This window comes from Electrona antarctica (genome assembly GCF_951216825.1).
Source record: "Electrona antarctica genome assembly, chromosome: 17".
NCBI classification, from domain to species: Eukaryota; Metazoa; Chordata; class Actinopteri; order Myctophiformes; family Myctophidae; genus Electrona; species Electrona antarctica.
The window spans coordinates 46,335,879-46,349,390 of record NC_136798.1 but is presented as its reverse complement, the minus strand read 5'-3'; the positions used below and the strand labels follow the sequence as shown (position 1 = coordinate 46,349,390).

General features: G+C 44.7%; 1 protein-coding gene across 1 annotated transcript; it reads left to right on the top strand.

Annotated features, from left to right (window-relative positions):
• The first annotated feature begins 1,544 nt into the window (after positions 1-1,544).
• smpdl3a (sphingomyelin phosphodiesterase acid like 3A) lies at positions 1,545-12,483 on the top strand. Its single transcript, XM_079526477.1, is given in 10 exon segments — positions 1,545-1,786; positions 4,495-4,711; positions 5,368-5,512; positions 6,250-6,303; positions 6,305-6,347; positions 6,601-6,662; positions 6,712-6,768; positions 9,461-9,641; positions 10,727-10,851; positions 11,932-12,483. Coding segments are annotated over 10 exon segments (1,344 nt in total). The 5' UTR covers positions 1,545-1,641; the 3' UTR covers positions 12,247-12,483.
• The last annotated feature ends 1,029 nt before the right edge of the window (positions 12,484-13,512 follow it).

Sequence of the window (13,512 nt, the reverse complement as noted above, 5' to 3'; positions counted from 1 at the left end):
GAGATTGTGGAATAGTTGTCTGGCAGCAGGCTACGCGAGTAGAGTAGACTAGACTAGAGATACATCACTCTGCAGGTCCCTGATCCGTCCGGCTCTACGGAGCGCATACGGAAACGTTCATGTGTGTGTTTGTCCGGGTAAATGACCGGATATAGTAGGGCGGGCTCTAGACCGGATGTGAACACTGAACAGTAAATAGAAACCAGCAGGCTTTTCGTGACGGTCGGGTTGCCATGTCCTCTTGTTATAAGCGTCTGGGCTTGTTTTTTTCTGTAAAGTTGCTTGTAAAGATTGAATAAAGATTTCAATCAATCAATTATCAATCAGTTTGTAGAATGGGTACATTACATAACATTTCAACGAAAGTACAGGTCAATACAAAAACTGCTACAAGGATAAAACCAGAAAAAGCACTAAGACTTGTTTACAAGGGTCCTCCATTTTCATCAGAATATTAACTTGTCGTTAATATTTGCAGTTGCGGATTGTGTTTTTTTGGGGTTGTTTCCTAATGTTGTTTTCAAGTCAAGGGCCACCAAAATTTGAAATCATTTTATGCCAGGGATGGAGGAACCCAAAAAATCATCAAGCGCACATGACAGGACCAATATTTATTTATTATTGTTATTATTATTATTATTATTATTATTATTATTATTATTATTATTATTATTATTATTATTATTATATATTTTTAATTATAGCCTAATGTAATGGTTTAAGGTATGAATTCGAAACTGGCCCCTGTAAATAAAGTAGACTATGAGTCTTTCACAGTATTCTACATAGGCCTACTGTGAAATGTTATGTTCAATCAATCAATCAATTGAACCCTAAGCCATTCCAGCCTGTCAAAATGGGCAGGGGTGAGATGGGTTAAGCAAAGCAAAGCAAAGTTCTTTGTTTACCCAGGGTAAGTGGACTAAGCTCAAGATGCTTGTTTACAGCCACGCCCTGCTCATAGAACATTTCATGGTTGGGGTTCAATGCCTTGCTCAAGGGCACTTCAGCGGTGGTAATTTGAACGTGTCGGTCCGGGGATTCGAACTGGCGACCTTCCGGTATCAAGACCGCTCCGCAAACCGTTAGGCCACCGCTGCCCTATGTTCAGGGAGTGAGGCCAAGTAGTAACCTGACCAGTTTGTTTTGGAAAGTCTGTTTTAAGGGCCTTTGAGGTGCTGTGGTACCAGGAGGTGCATGCATAGTCGAAGAAACCTTGTACGAGGGCTCCTGCTCCTCCTGTTAGGGTCTTCAATGAAAGGCGTCTCTTTTGGCTTGTTTTCATAGACCCGGTTGCTTGTTTCTCACGCAAGAACTGGCAACACTGCCACACTGGGAGGTTTTATTTACGTACGGACGGCAGAGGAAGTGCTGCGCCAGTAGCGCTACTGCCGATCTACAAGCTCACAACGCGTCCCGTCGGCGACACGTTGTGAGCTTGTAGATCGGCTATTTTCCGCAAGGCTGGATTAACCCGCTTGCACGGTGAACTAAAGTAAACACGCAGCCTTCCTGTTGATCTTTGTATGATGATGATCGTTCTATGTAAAAAGTGTTGGTATCATCCTACACACATAGCTGCTAGTATAGTTCCGACGCTCTGCACAACAACTTCATCAACGGGTTTAAACAAGCTTTTAAATGGAGCTGCTACTACACCTGGCAGCAGGAACGTGTAGTAGTGTTGTGTTTTGTGTTGTTAGTACACTGCTGCTGGGTGTTGATCCACTGGCCGTGGGTGCAGCGCCCACTGCAAAAAACCTGCACCCTTCTTCGTCAACCATTGGTGAGTTGAACTATATAACTTATTACATCTGATCCATTGTCTCAGTTATCATGTCTTGATTTGATTTGAAATGTTTCTTTTGAATAATGGCAATTTTAAAAACAAATATATGCTAATACGAATAAGAATACGAATAACAGTACAAAGATTGCATATTCAAAAAGGAGTGAGAAGAATCATAGAATTGCTCCCACCCCTTCTCCATCAATAATACATATCAATCAACAATCGTACATTATATATATATATATATATATATATATATATATATATATATATATATATATATATATATATATATAATATAATATATATAATTTATTCTACCATATCCTAAGTATGAATTGAACTGGAGTCACTTTGCAGGAATTAAAGATGCAGTCGCTTGCTATGCATCCTTTTGTTATATATAATTATATACAATTATATGCAAAATGTCTTTTTTTAATCAATAAGGAATGGTTACACTGTTCCATTCTATTCATATGTTTTAATCAATAACCTGCTTTGACTAGATGGCATTTCCATGCTTCTCTCTCTCATTTCATTCCATAGGCTACACACACTGTATAGGTTATGGACCATTATAATATTAATGTTTAATTAACGTAATGTAATGTTTTCATGTCAAGGACCCCCATATTGACATTTATCTGCCTGCAGACCCCCATTTGTACGGCTCTAGCAGTGGTTTTCAACCGTTTTTATTTCAACGACCGCCAGCTAGCTACGGACGCCCATTTAATGGCATTGCTGAGAGCCCAATTTATATTGTAAAATAAATGTTAATTTAACTCTGAGAGTGTACCATTTAGGGTCCATTTGGTTCCATGTGTACACTCTCAGAGTGAATACGAGACGGCTCGCCCCTTTTCCAACTCGCCCAAAGCGGCGAAGATCGGTCGCCTCAACGGGAAGAGCGGTCGCCCCAACGGGAAGAGCGGTCGCCCCTTCAGTCTTGACATACATACAACATGATGTGTGATGATGTTGCTTTGCCTTATTATTGACTCTGAGTTTTGAAAGTAAAGAAGAGTTGTGTTTAAGCTGTCATGGTCCACTGATTCACAATAGTAGCCGAAAGATTCCACGTAAATTGCACGCTGCCTTCATGATTTGAGTCATTTTCAAAAATCCACCTGGTCTCCACGGCTCGGGGCGAGCCGTCATCACTTTCCGAAATTCTGTGGCGAGCCGTCTTCACTTTTCGAAATTCTGTGGCGAGTTGGAAAAGGGGCGGGGGCGAGTTGGAAAAGGGGCGAGACGACCTGGTACCCTCAGAGTTAAGGGTCTGTTTGGTTCCTATAACTATCATTACTATTATAATACAGGAGAGAAACAGTACTATGTGTATAGGCTATGGCATAGCCTATACACATAGTACTGTTTCTCTCCTGTTTTGTCCCTTGTCTTTTCTATGTCTCCTGACCAGGGGGACATCGCCATGCTGACTTGTGTTGGACATTTTTGTCAAAATTCTATTTTTTCCATGGGCATACACACACGAGCGGAGAATAATATTATTACCAGAAACACATAGAGCCATATCCCTAAACTCTGAGAGTGTACAAATGGAACCAAATAACCCTCAATTCGGTTCCATTTGTACACTCTCAGAGTAATGGGGGTCCTTGAAAAAAAAAAAAAAAGTTAGAGAACCACTGTAATTTACTATTTACACATTAGGAGTCCACAAGGACTCCTAATGTGTAAATAGTAAATATTCCGAATAAAACCTGGAGAATGACATTCAGTATTTGGATCAAGATGACAATATTATAATGGTAAAAAAATAAAATACAAAAATAAAATCTAGAATTTGCCACTGATGAGGCTAAGTCTTGCCACGGACTACAGGTTGTTAAAGGGACACTTCACCCTTTTTGCTTTGTTAATGAGATTGTGACATCCCTATATATATATATAATATGTCTTTTGTATTATTTTGAGGGAAATGAAGATTCACAGCTTTTCTTTTTTTAAACGCCACTTATCAACTAACCGGTTAATCGATCGATAAGGTTATCCTATTATAAATTGCTCCCATTGTTGGGTCAGCTACATGTAGCTTAACCTGCCCAACACTGGTTTTAATTATTCCTTTTAGTTATTTAATTACTTAGTAAGAATTGAGGCTCGAATACCTGCACGTATAGTGGAGTAAGCAATAGGTCTATTAAAGTTAATGAATAGGCCTATTAGCTATGATTCATTGTTATCCATGATGATTGTTATCTATGATTTATGATGATTTCCTGTTTTTGGTTATATAGTAGTAGTGTATATATATTTGTACGTCTCTACATGTTCTGATGAATTGAAAAGGGTGGACCCTAGTGTAATGCTTTATGGTGTCGTCCACAGTTAACAGTTTTTGTATTGAGTTGTGCTTGAAATGTACTGTCATTCTCCAAACTGTTAATACATATTTCAATCAATCAATCTGCAGCGTTGCTCAAGTTAAGCTACATGTGGACATATTGATATCCTCTCTCTCTCTCTCTCTCTCTCTTCTCCTCTCTTCTCTTCTCTTCTCTTCTCTTCTCTTCTCTTCTCTTCTCTTCTCTTCTCTTCTCTTCTCTTCTCTTCTCTTCTCTTCTCTTCTCTTCTCTTCTCTTCTCTTCTCTTCTCTTCTCTTCTCTCTCTCTCTCTCTCTCTCTCTCTCTCTCTCTCTCTCTCTCTCTCTCTCTCTCTCTCTCTCTCTCTAGGAAGGTTCTGGCACATCACAGACCTACACCTGGACCCCTCCTTCCACCAGGGGGCTCCAGACCCCACCAAGGTGTGTTTATCCTCCAAAGGGGCCGCTGCCGCTGGCGCCGGGCCCTACGGGGACTTCCTGTGCGACTCGCCGTACCGCCTCATCCAGTCGGCCTTCAGTCACATGACCCAGGTCACGCCGCAGCCCGACTTCATCGTCTGGACAGGGTTTGTGTTTGTTTGTCTTCTTTAGCCCATTTAAGGCCTGGCGTCGAAAAAAAAAAAAAAAAGTATTCTGAAAGAATATATATTCAAAGATTTGTGCCGCATTTTTACGATTTTTCAAAAATAGCAGACCTACAAGCTCGTAGCGCGCCACTCGGTGGCGCGCTATGAGCTTGTAGATCTGCTATTTTTCAATAGCTAAAGTATAACATAATGCTTAGTTAAAACACCAAAAGGAGTTCCCACCCAAAATGGTTTAGACCTGTGTTTCCCAACCTGCGGCCCCTGGCCCCCATATATATCTGCTTGGATGTTGTTTGAAGCTTTCAATATGTTGTACAAAATCATGTGCTTGTAGATCTGCTAGATCGCCGATGAATTGAAAATGGAGGACCCTTATGTAAACTAGTCTTTGTGCTTGTTCTGGTTCTATCCTCAAGTAGCAGTTTTTGTATTGACCTGTACTTTTGTTTGAAATGTTTCCCATTCTGCTTACTGTGAAATACAAATGTAGTAGTAGTAGTTTATGTCAATCAATCAATCAATCAATAAATCAATCAATCAATCAGCTATTTTCACACTATTGATATTTTTGGATATTTTGTCAAATATTTCAACAGAGCAATGCATTGATATTATAAATAAAACGTACTTCGCAGGGACAGTCCTCCTCATGTTCCAGTAGATGAGCTGTCTACAGACATGGTGATCGAGGTGATGAGGAACATGACAGACACCATCACACACCACTACCCCAGCATGGCTGTGTACCCTGCACTGGGAAACCATGACTACTGGCCACAGGTAATCAATCAATCAAACAATCAATCAATCAATCTTTATTCATCCCATACGGGGTGCATACTTAGTTTAGACTAGTCATTGGTTAGACATGGGTTAAGGTTAGGTATCACATACAGATTAAAAATCACACCTGTGTGAACTGAGTGGTGCAGTGACGTCACACACTGACCATAGCAACCATGCTCACCTGTGGCCACGTACAGGTACCACGTACAGGTACACGGGTACACGTACAGGTACAGACAAAGCTGGTTGTTGGAGTGGTTTGCACCACTCAAAAAAGTAGTATTTCTAAAATGCAATGAAATGTATGCAGGTCAGCCCCACCGATAGTGAGTGATACAAGAAGAGAAACCCCCTGGTTGTAGAGCAGTGGCTGTCAAATATTTTCATATCAAGGACAACCCAAACTGATACATAATTATTAGCCTGCAGATCCCCATTTGAAAAGATATGACCCCCATAACAGGAGATTGATTCGATGTGGCTGTAGCAAGTGATTCTCAAGCTTTCTAATTGCAGGTAATTGAATCAATTGACTAGTTAGACTAGTTTTCCATATTCCTATTTCCGGGGTGCATACTTAGTTTAGACTAGTCATTGGTTAGACATGGGTTAAGGTTAGGTTTAGGTGTGCTGCCCCGTGGGAGGTTAGGGTGAGGGTTTGAGACACCTAAACCTAACCTTAACCCATGTCTAACCAATGACTAGTCTAAACTAAGTATGCACCCCGTCAGGATCAGATGCCAACCAGCACTAACAGCATCTACCAGGCAGCCGCCAAGCTGTGGGGTACGCTGGCTGCAACCCGAGGCCTTGCTGACGCTGAGAGAAGGTATAAGCACAGTGGACTAGTGTTAGCACTAGTAGTTGATTTTATTGAGACAGACAGTCAGTCCTTTTGGACGCATTTGTAATAATTCTTCGGTGGCACATACAGTACGTGATTGGCAATGTAGATATTCATTTATTTTCTGCGGCACTGTGATCAGCATTGGGGGGGGGGGGGGGGGGCGTGCAGCACGTGTGGGTGTGTGTGCAGCTTCAGACTAGCCTGTGTGTGGTGTGCGTGCAGTGCGTGCGTACAGGTGGCTTCTACTCTCAGCTGGTCCGGCCTGGTCTGCGTGTGGTCAGTGTGAACACCAATCCTGTACCTACAGTCCTGACCGGATCACCGTCAACATGAGGTGACCCTGCAGGGACAGTTCCAGTGGCTGCAGAGCACCCTGGAGACGGCAGAACACAGCCATGAGAAGGTAAGACAACCCTGGAGATGGCAGAACACAGCCATGAGAAGGTAAGACAACCCTGGGAGACGGCAGAACACAGCCATGAGAAGGTAAGACAACCCTGGAAGACCGCAGAACGCAGCCATGAGAAGGTAAGACAACCCTGGAGACGGCAGAACACAGCCATGAGAAGGTAAGACAACCCTGGAGACGGCAGAACACAGCCATGAGAAGGTAAGACAACCCTGGAGACCGCAGAACGCAGCCATGAGAAGGTAAGACAACCCTGGAGACGGCAGAACACAGCCATGAGAAGGTAAGACAACCCTGGAGATGGCAGAACACAGCCATGAGAAGGTAAGACAACCCTGGAGACGGCAGAACACAGCCATGAGAAGGTAAGACAACCCTGGAGACGGCAGAACACAGCCATGAGAAGGTAAGACAACCCTGGAGACGGCAGAACGCAGCCATGAGAAGGTAAGACAACCCTGGAGACGGCAGAACACAGCCATGAGAAGGTAAGACAACCCTGGAGACCGCAGAACGCAGCCATGAGAAGGTAAGACAACCCTGGAGACCGCAGAACGCAGCCATGAGAAGGTAAGACAACCCTGGAGACCGCAGAACGCAGCCATGAGAAGGTAAGACAACCCTGGAGACCGCAGAACGCAGCCATGAGAAGGTAAGACAACCCTGGAGACCGCAGAACGCAGCCATGAGAAGGTAAGACAACCCTGGAGACGGCAGAACGCAGCCATGAGAAGGTAAGACAACCCTGGAGACGGCAGAACACAGCCATGAGAAGGTAAGACAACCCTGGAGACGGCAGAACACAGCCATGAGAAGGTAAGACAACCCTGGAGACCGCAGAACGCAGCCATGAGAAGGTAAGACAACCCTGGAGACGGCAGAACACAGCCATGAGAAGGTAAGACAACCCTGGAGACCGCAGAACGCAGCCATGAGAAGGTAAGACAACCCTGGAGACCGCAGAACGCAGCCATGAGAAGGTAAGACAACCCTGGAGACCGCAGAACGCAGCCATGAGAAGGTAAGACAACCCTGGAGACGGCAGAACACAGCCATGAGAAGGTAAGACAACCCTGGAGACCGCAGAACGCAGCCATGAGAAGGTAAGACAACCCTGGAGACGGCAGAACACAGCCATGAGAAGGTAAGACAACCCTGGAGACGGCAGAACGCAGCCATGAGAAGGTAAGACAACCCTGGAGACGGCAGAACACAGCCATGAGAAGGTAAGACAACCCTGGAGACGGCAGAACGCAGCCATGAGAAGGTAAGACAACCCTGGAGACCGCAGAACGCAGCCATGAGAAGGTAAGACAACCCTGGACTCTGCACAACACAGCCATGAGAAGGTATAAGAACCCTGGACGGGGTGCGCACGCTTATCCGACACCCCAAAGGTCCGGCATGCAGAAAACACCCATCGCTCCCGACATGGGTTGGTCTGACATGCGTTGCGTCGTGGTTGCGGTAAGGGTTAGGTCAGGATTAAAGCCTGTACCCTCCTGGACACTGCACCACACAGCCATGAGAATAAGGACCATGGACACTGCACAACACAGCCATGAGAATAAGAACCATGGACACGACACAGCCACTTCAGCCCTATATACATTTCGCACAATGAGCATCTTTTACTTTTGGTACTGAATTCTGGACTTTTACTTGTGTAATAGCATTATGACAATACTACACTATTCTTATTCATGATTACAGTCACAGAAGATCCTATATGACCGTTACACTGAAAGGATTTGGCCTGTCTCTGCAGGTCTATTTAGATCCCTCAGTATTCACCTGTTAGTTGTCTGTCAGAAGAACTATTCTTGCACAGATCCATGTTTGACTCTGTCCACTAAACCACACCTCCAGCCTATGGAGTCTCTTGTTTGTCTATAAAGGAGACACATGTATGGAACTCAGGAGGCTGCACTGCATGCAGTCTCCCTGGGCTGTCCGGAAGCTCATGTATTAAAAGAACATTAATTCATTATACAACAGGTCGTTTCGAGGAAGCAATCTGATTGGCTGAAAAAGCCTTCTAGCGTGCTTTCGGAACTCGCCCTGCGGGCTCGTTCCTGCAGCATCGCATTAAGGCGTGCATTAATGACGTTAAACCACCCCCTCTCGTGTAATATTGCTTAATTCCACTCTACCTTTTTGTATTTCTTTGAGTGTAAGTTCTAAAAATATACACTTGTAACAGAGCATCCATCCATCCATCTTCAACCGCTTATCCGTAGTCGTGTCGCGGGGGCAACAGCTCCACCAGAGAGCTCCAGATTTCCCTCTCCAGAGCAACATAGTAACTTCCTCCTGGGGGATCCCGAGACGCTCCAAGGCCAGTGAGTCGATGTAATCCCTCCATCTGCACCTTGGTCTGCCCCGGGGTCTCCTCCCAGTGGGACGTGCATCGAGGACCTCCCTAGGGAGACGCTCGAGAGGTATCCTAACCAGATGCCCGAACCACCTAAGCTGGCTCCTTTCCAGGCGAAGGAGCAGCGGTTCTACTCCGAGTCTCTCTCGCGTGACTGAACTTCTCACCCTATCTCTATGGGAGATGCCAGCCACCCGTCGGAGAAAACTCATTTCGGCCGCTTGTATTCGCGACCTTATTCTTTCGTTTTAGCATTGATACTTTTAATGAAGTAAAAACATTGTGGTACTGTTTTCCACTATCGTTGTACAGGTGTATATCATAGGTCATGTTCCAGTGGGGTACCTGCCCTATGCCAGGAACACCACGGCCATCAGGGAGACTTACAACCAGAGACTAGTGGCCATCTACAGGAACTACAGCCACGTCATCGACGGACACTTCTATGGCCACACCCACCGAGACAGCGTCATGGTGCTGCTGGACCACAGAGGTAACGCACGCGTGTTGATTTTGCCGGCTAAAACTATGACGAAGATATTCGTTAACCGAATAAAAACACAATTAAAAATAAACTATGATGAGACTAAAACTATGACGAAGATTCTTCGTCAGCCGAATAAAAACAAAAAGCTATGATGAGACTAGTATAGCCTGGGGTCCTCCCGGCAGGATCCGCCGGGAGAATCTAGACGCAGCTGCGCGACATGAGACTAATTAATTCGAGCAACAGAGAGAGAGAGGAGTGTGTGTGTGTGTGTATGTGTGCGTGTGCGCGTCAATTTAACAAAGGTGCAGACAATCAGAAATCAGCAGAGTGATCGACGTTTGCGCTACTCTATGCCGAATTGAAGTGGACTCTGTCCCAGACTTTTATTTTTTCTCCCTGGAAATAAAAACGTCTGGGTTTCCGAGGCTATGATGAGACTAAAACTATGACTAAATATATTGACAGTTTTTTCCACAAATAAAAACTAGACTAGGACTAGTGGCGAAGAGATCCAGTAGAACTAAAAGACATTTTACACACGCTGAAAATAGCAGATCTACAAGTTCACAATGTGTCGCAGTGTGACGGGTTGTGAGCTTGTAGATTGCTCTATTTTCAGCACGCAACCAAGTGTAATTACGCCATCACATTTTAGTCGAATAAATCAACTGTAACCTGATGATATTTAGTCGACTAACACTAAAACATTTCAGGTGACTAAAATATGACGGAAACTAAATACAGTTTTGTTCAAAAGACTATGACTTCAACTAAATCAAAATCGACACTGACAGACTTACGCACGGACGCACATACCCCACTTTGTTCTCATTCTTTGGTTAAATAAATGGTGGGTTGCATTTATATAGTGCTTTTATCCACAGTGTCTTACATAGATTTGACACACACTAAAGGTGGTTGCACACTGGACGCGTTTTTCGGAAAACCGATGGAGAAACGCAGCTAAAAATCCGAAAAATGCGCTCTGTGTGTGGGGACCTTAACTCTGGGGGAGCCCGGGATCGAACTGGGAACCTCACAGTTTTCCCATCTGGCTGAGCCACTACACCCCTTTGGTTGTGTTGCAGGTAAGGCGGTGGGCTCTCTGTTCGTGTCCCCGGCCGTCACGCCCATCAGGAGTGTGTGGGAGCCTTACTCCAACAACCCCTCCTTCCGCATGTACCACTATGACCCCCTGCACTACACTGTGAAGGTACGCACGCACGCACGCACAGTTGCACTCACACGTTTACATGTATTCTGAGGACATCAACCTTTTAAGGATGGTGATTTTATTAACCCATTCTGGGCGGGAACCCCTCTTGGTGTTTCAAGCATTGAAAAATAGCGCTATGAACTTGTAGGTCTGCTATTTTTTAAAAATCGTGAAAATGTGGCGCAAATCTTTGAATATATTTTCTTTCAGAGTGAACGTTTTTATATAGAAGAAATACAGATAATTCTGGGGGTTCTTGACATGAAAAAGGTTGAGCACCACTGACATAGAAACATGGGTTTTTCCAGAAAACTGTCATGATTTAGAAGACATTTTGTAGAATCGTTCTCAGGTCTAAATGTGTTAAAGGACCAACTTCGCCCATTTTCAACCTATCGTCACATACTTGGACCTCACTAATGCTAATTCTCACTCACTGTGTCTCAGAGGAGGGCTGTGGACAGTTCAGAAACCCGCCTACCAGTGACATCATCAATGGGGAATCAAAGCTAATAGAGAAACGGCTGACTTTCTATAGAGCGCCGAAGTCCTGGCATCACTCGCTCGTCCAAAAATCCAAAAATAAAGCAGCCGTCTCTGTATCTTTTATGACAGTCAGTCACTCATATATGATACAATCTGTTTCTAGCGAAAATGTAACTAATTCAGCATTAACTTTAGCGTTTTCTCTCAGTCAGTTGATTCTTCATATCCATATGAGTGAAGCGGCCTGGATGATTTGTTTATTTTTCAAACACAGTTCTTATTTGAGGCGATCTAAAATCCCCCTATGGGGATTACAATGCAAATAAAAAGTACATGAACCCGTGGATTTGCGCCCTGTACCGATATTGACGTCAGACTTCGGTGCTCTATTCCTGGAAGGCAACACAAAAATTAAATGTTGCTTGAAATTACCAAACCTGTCTACTGGTAGGCGGAAATGGTGCCATGTTACTTATAATGAGCACAAGTGAATGCCAGTTATATGAAGAAAAGTTCAAAATGGATGAAAGGAAAGCATGAACTAGTATGAATAGGACATTTCCCTGAGCTTGTCTCTATCTCCTCCCGAAGGACATCTGGCAGTACTTCCTCAATCTGACGGAAGCCAACGAGAAGCAGACTCCCGACTGGAAGCTGGAGTACGTCATGACCGAAGCTTTCGGACTGGCGGACCTCGGGCCAGAGAGTCTACTGCAGCTGGCGCTGAGCCTCCGGCTGCCACAGACCAAGCACTTTGACACGTACTTCCACCACTTCATGGTGAGCTACGACAGCAGTGAGACGTGTGAGGGAGACTGCAGGCTCACGCAGGTGTGTGCCGTGCTCTACCTGGACCAGGAGTCGTATGACAAGTGTGTCACAAAGGGACTGGAATGGAGTTTGTAATGGACTCCAGTGTTGTTTTCGTCGACTAAAACTAAGACGAAAAATGTTCGTCGACTACCTTTTTTCACTGACGAAAACTAAATGGAAACTAAATGAAAACTAAGCTATGACGCCTAAAACTATGACCAAATATACTGACAATTTCGTCAACAAATAAAAACTAGACTAAAATGTTAGAAAGGGACTAGTGGACAAGCGATCCAGTACAAGTTATTTTGCGCTTGGTTGCATGCTGAAAATAGCAGATCTACAAGCAGATCTACAAGCTCACAACGCGTCACGCTGCAACGCGTTGTGAGCTTGTAGATCGGCTAAGTGTAAAAACAGGCATTACGACGGCATCAAGGCCTGCCAAAATACATTTTAGTCGACTAAATCAACTGTACATTTAGTCGACTAAAATCGTATGATATTTAGTCGACTAAAACTAGACTAAAACTAGACTAACGGGGGCACGGTGGCACAGTTGGTAGTGCTGTCGCCTCACAGCTAGAAGGTCCTGGGTTCGATTCCCGCTCGGGACGCTGTGGGTTCTGGCGGCGTGTTTCCTCCTCCGCGTCATCAGTGCCCATACCCGAGGCGGGGTTGGCGAAAGGGCCTTTCTGTGTGGAGTTTGATACTAATTAAGGCTTTTTTCCAGTTAGTGTAAAGCGGTTCCCAAAGGACGCCCATATAACACTTTAAGAGTGTAAAAATGTAACCAAATGGACCCACTCAACTAAGGACACTATTTTGTGACCTCACTGGTGTAGCAGAGTGTTTCCAGAGAGCCAACATGCACAATAACAGCACGCTGACTCTGTTAGACCAGAATGGAACAGAGTCCTTCATTAGTAGCATCGGTAACACCTGTGAAGGAAGTAGGGAAGGGGCCCCTTAAGGAAGTAGGAAGGGTTATTCTGTGTATATAGAGCATAGAGTATATATATAATAGAGACTGAACTGGCGCGAAGCTCCGCCCCCTCCGCTATTCATGTCAGTGGAAGTTGCTCAGTGGCGTTTTGAAGCACCCGGAAGACTGCCGGAAGTACCGTCTCAGAACGTCTACTTCCGCATTTGACCACCAAATTTTGGTGGTCAAATGCGGAAGTGCAACCGAGCGCTCAATGTTAAAGCCCAGCTGCACGGGGTTTCCCGGTCATGAATCCACGGGTCCGCCTGTAGTCCCTCCTCCTACCACTAGGGAGGAGAGCTTCAACGTTGGAAAGCCTGCCTGCCCCCTTGATATAGAGCCTGTTAAACCATAAGGGAGATTACATACGTAGA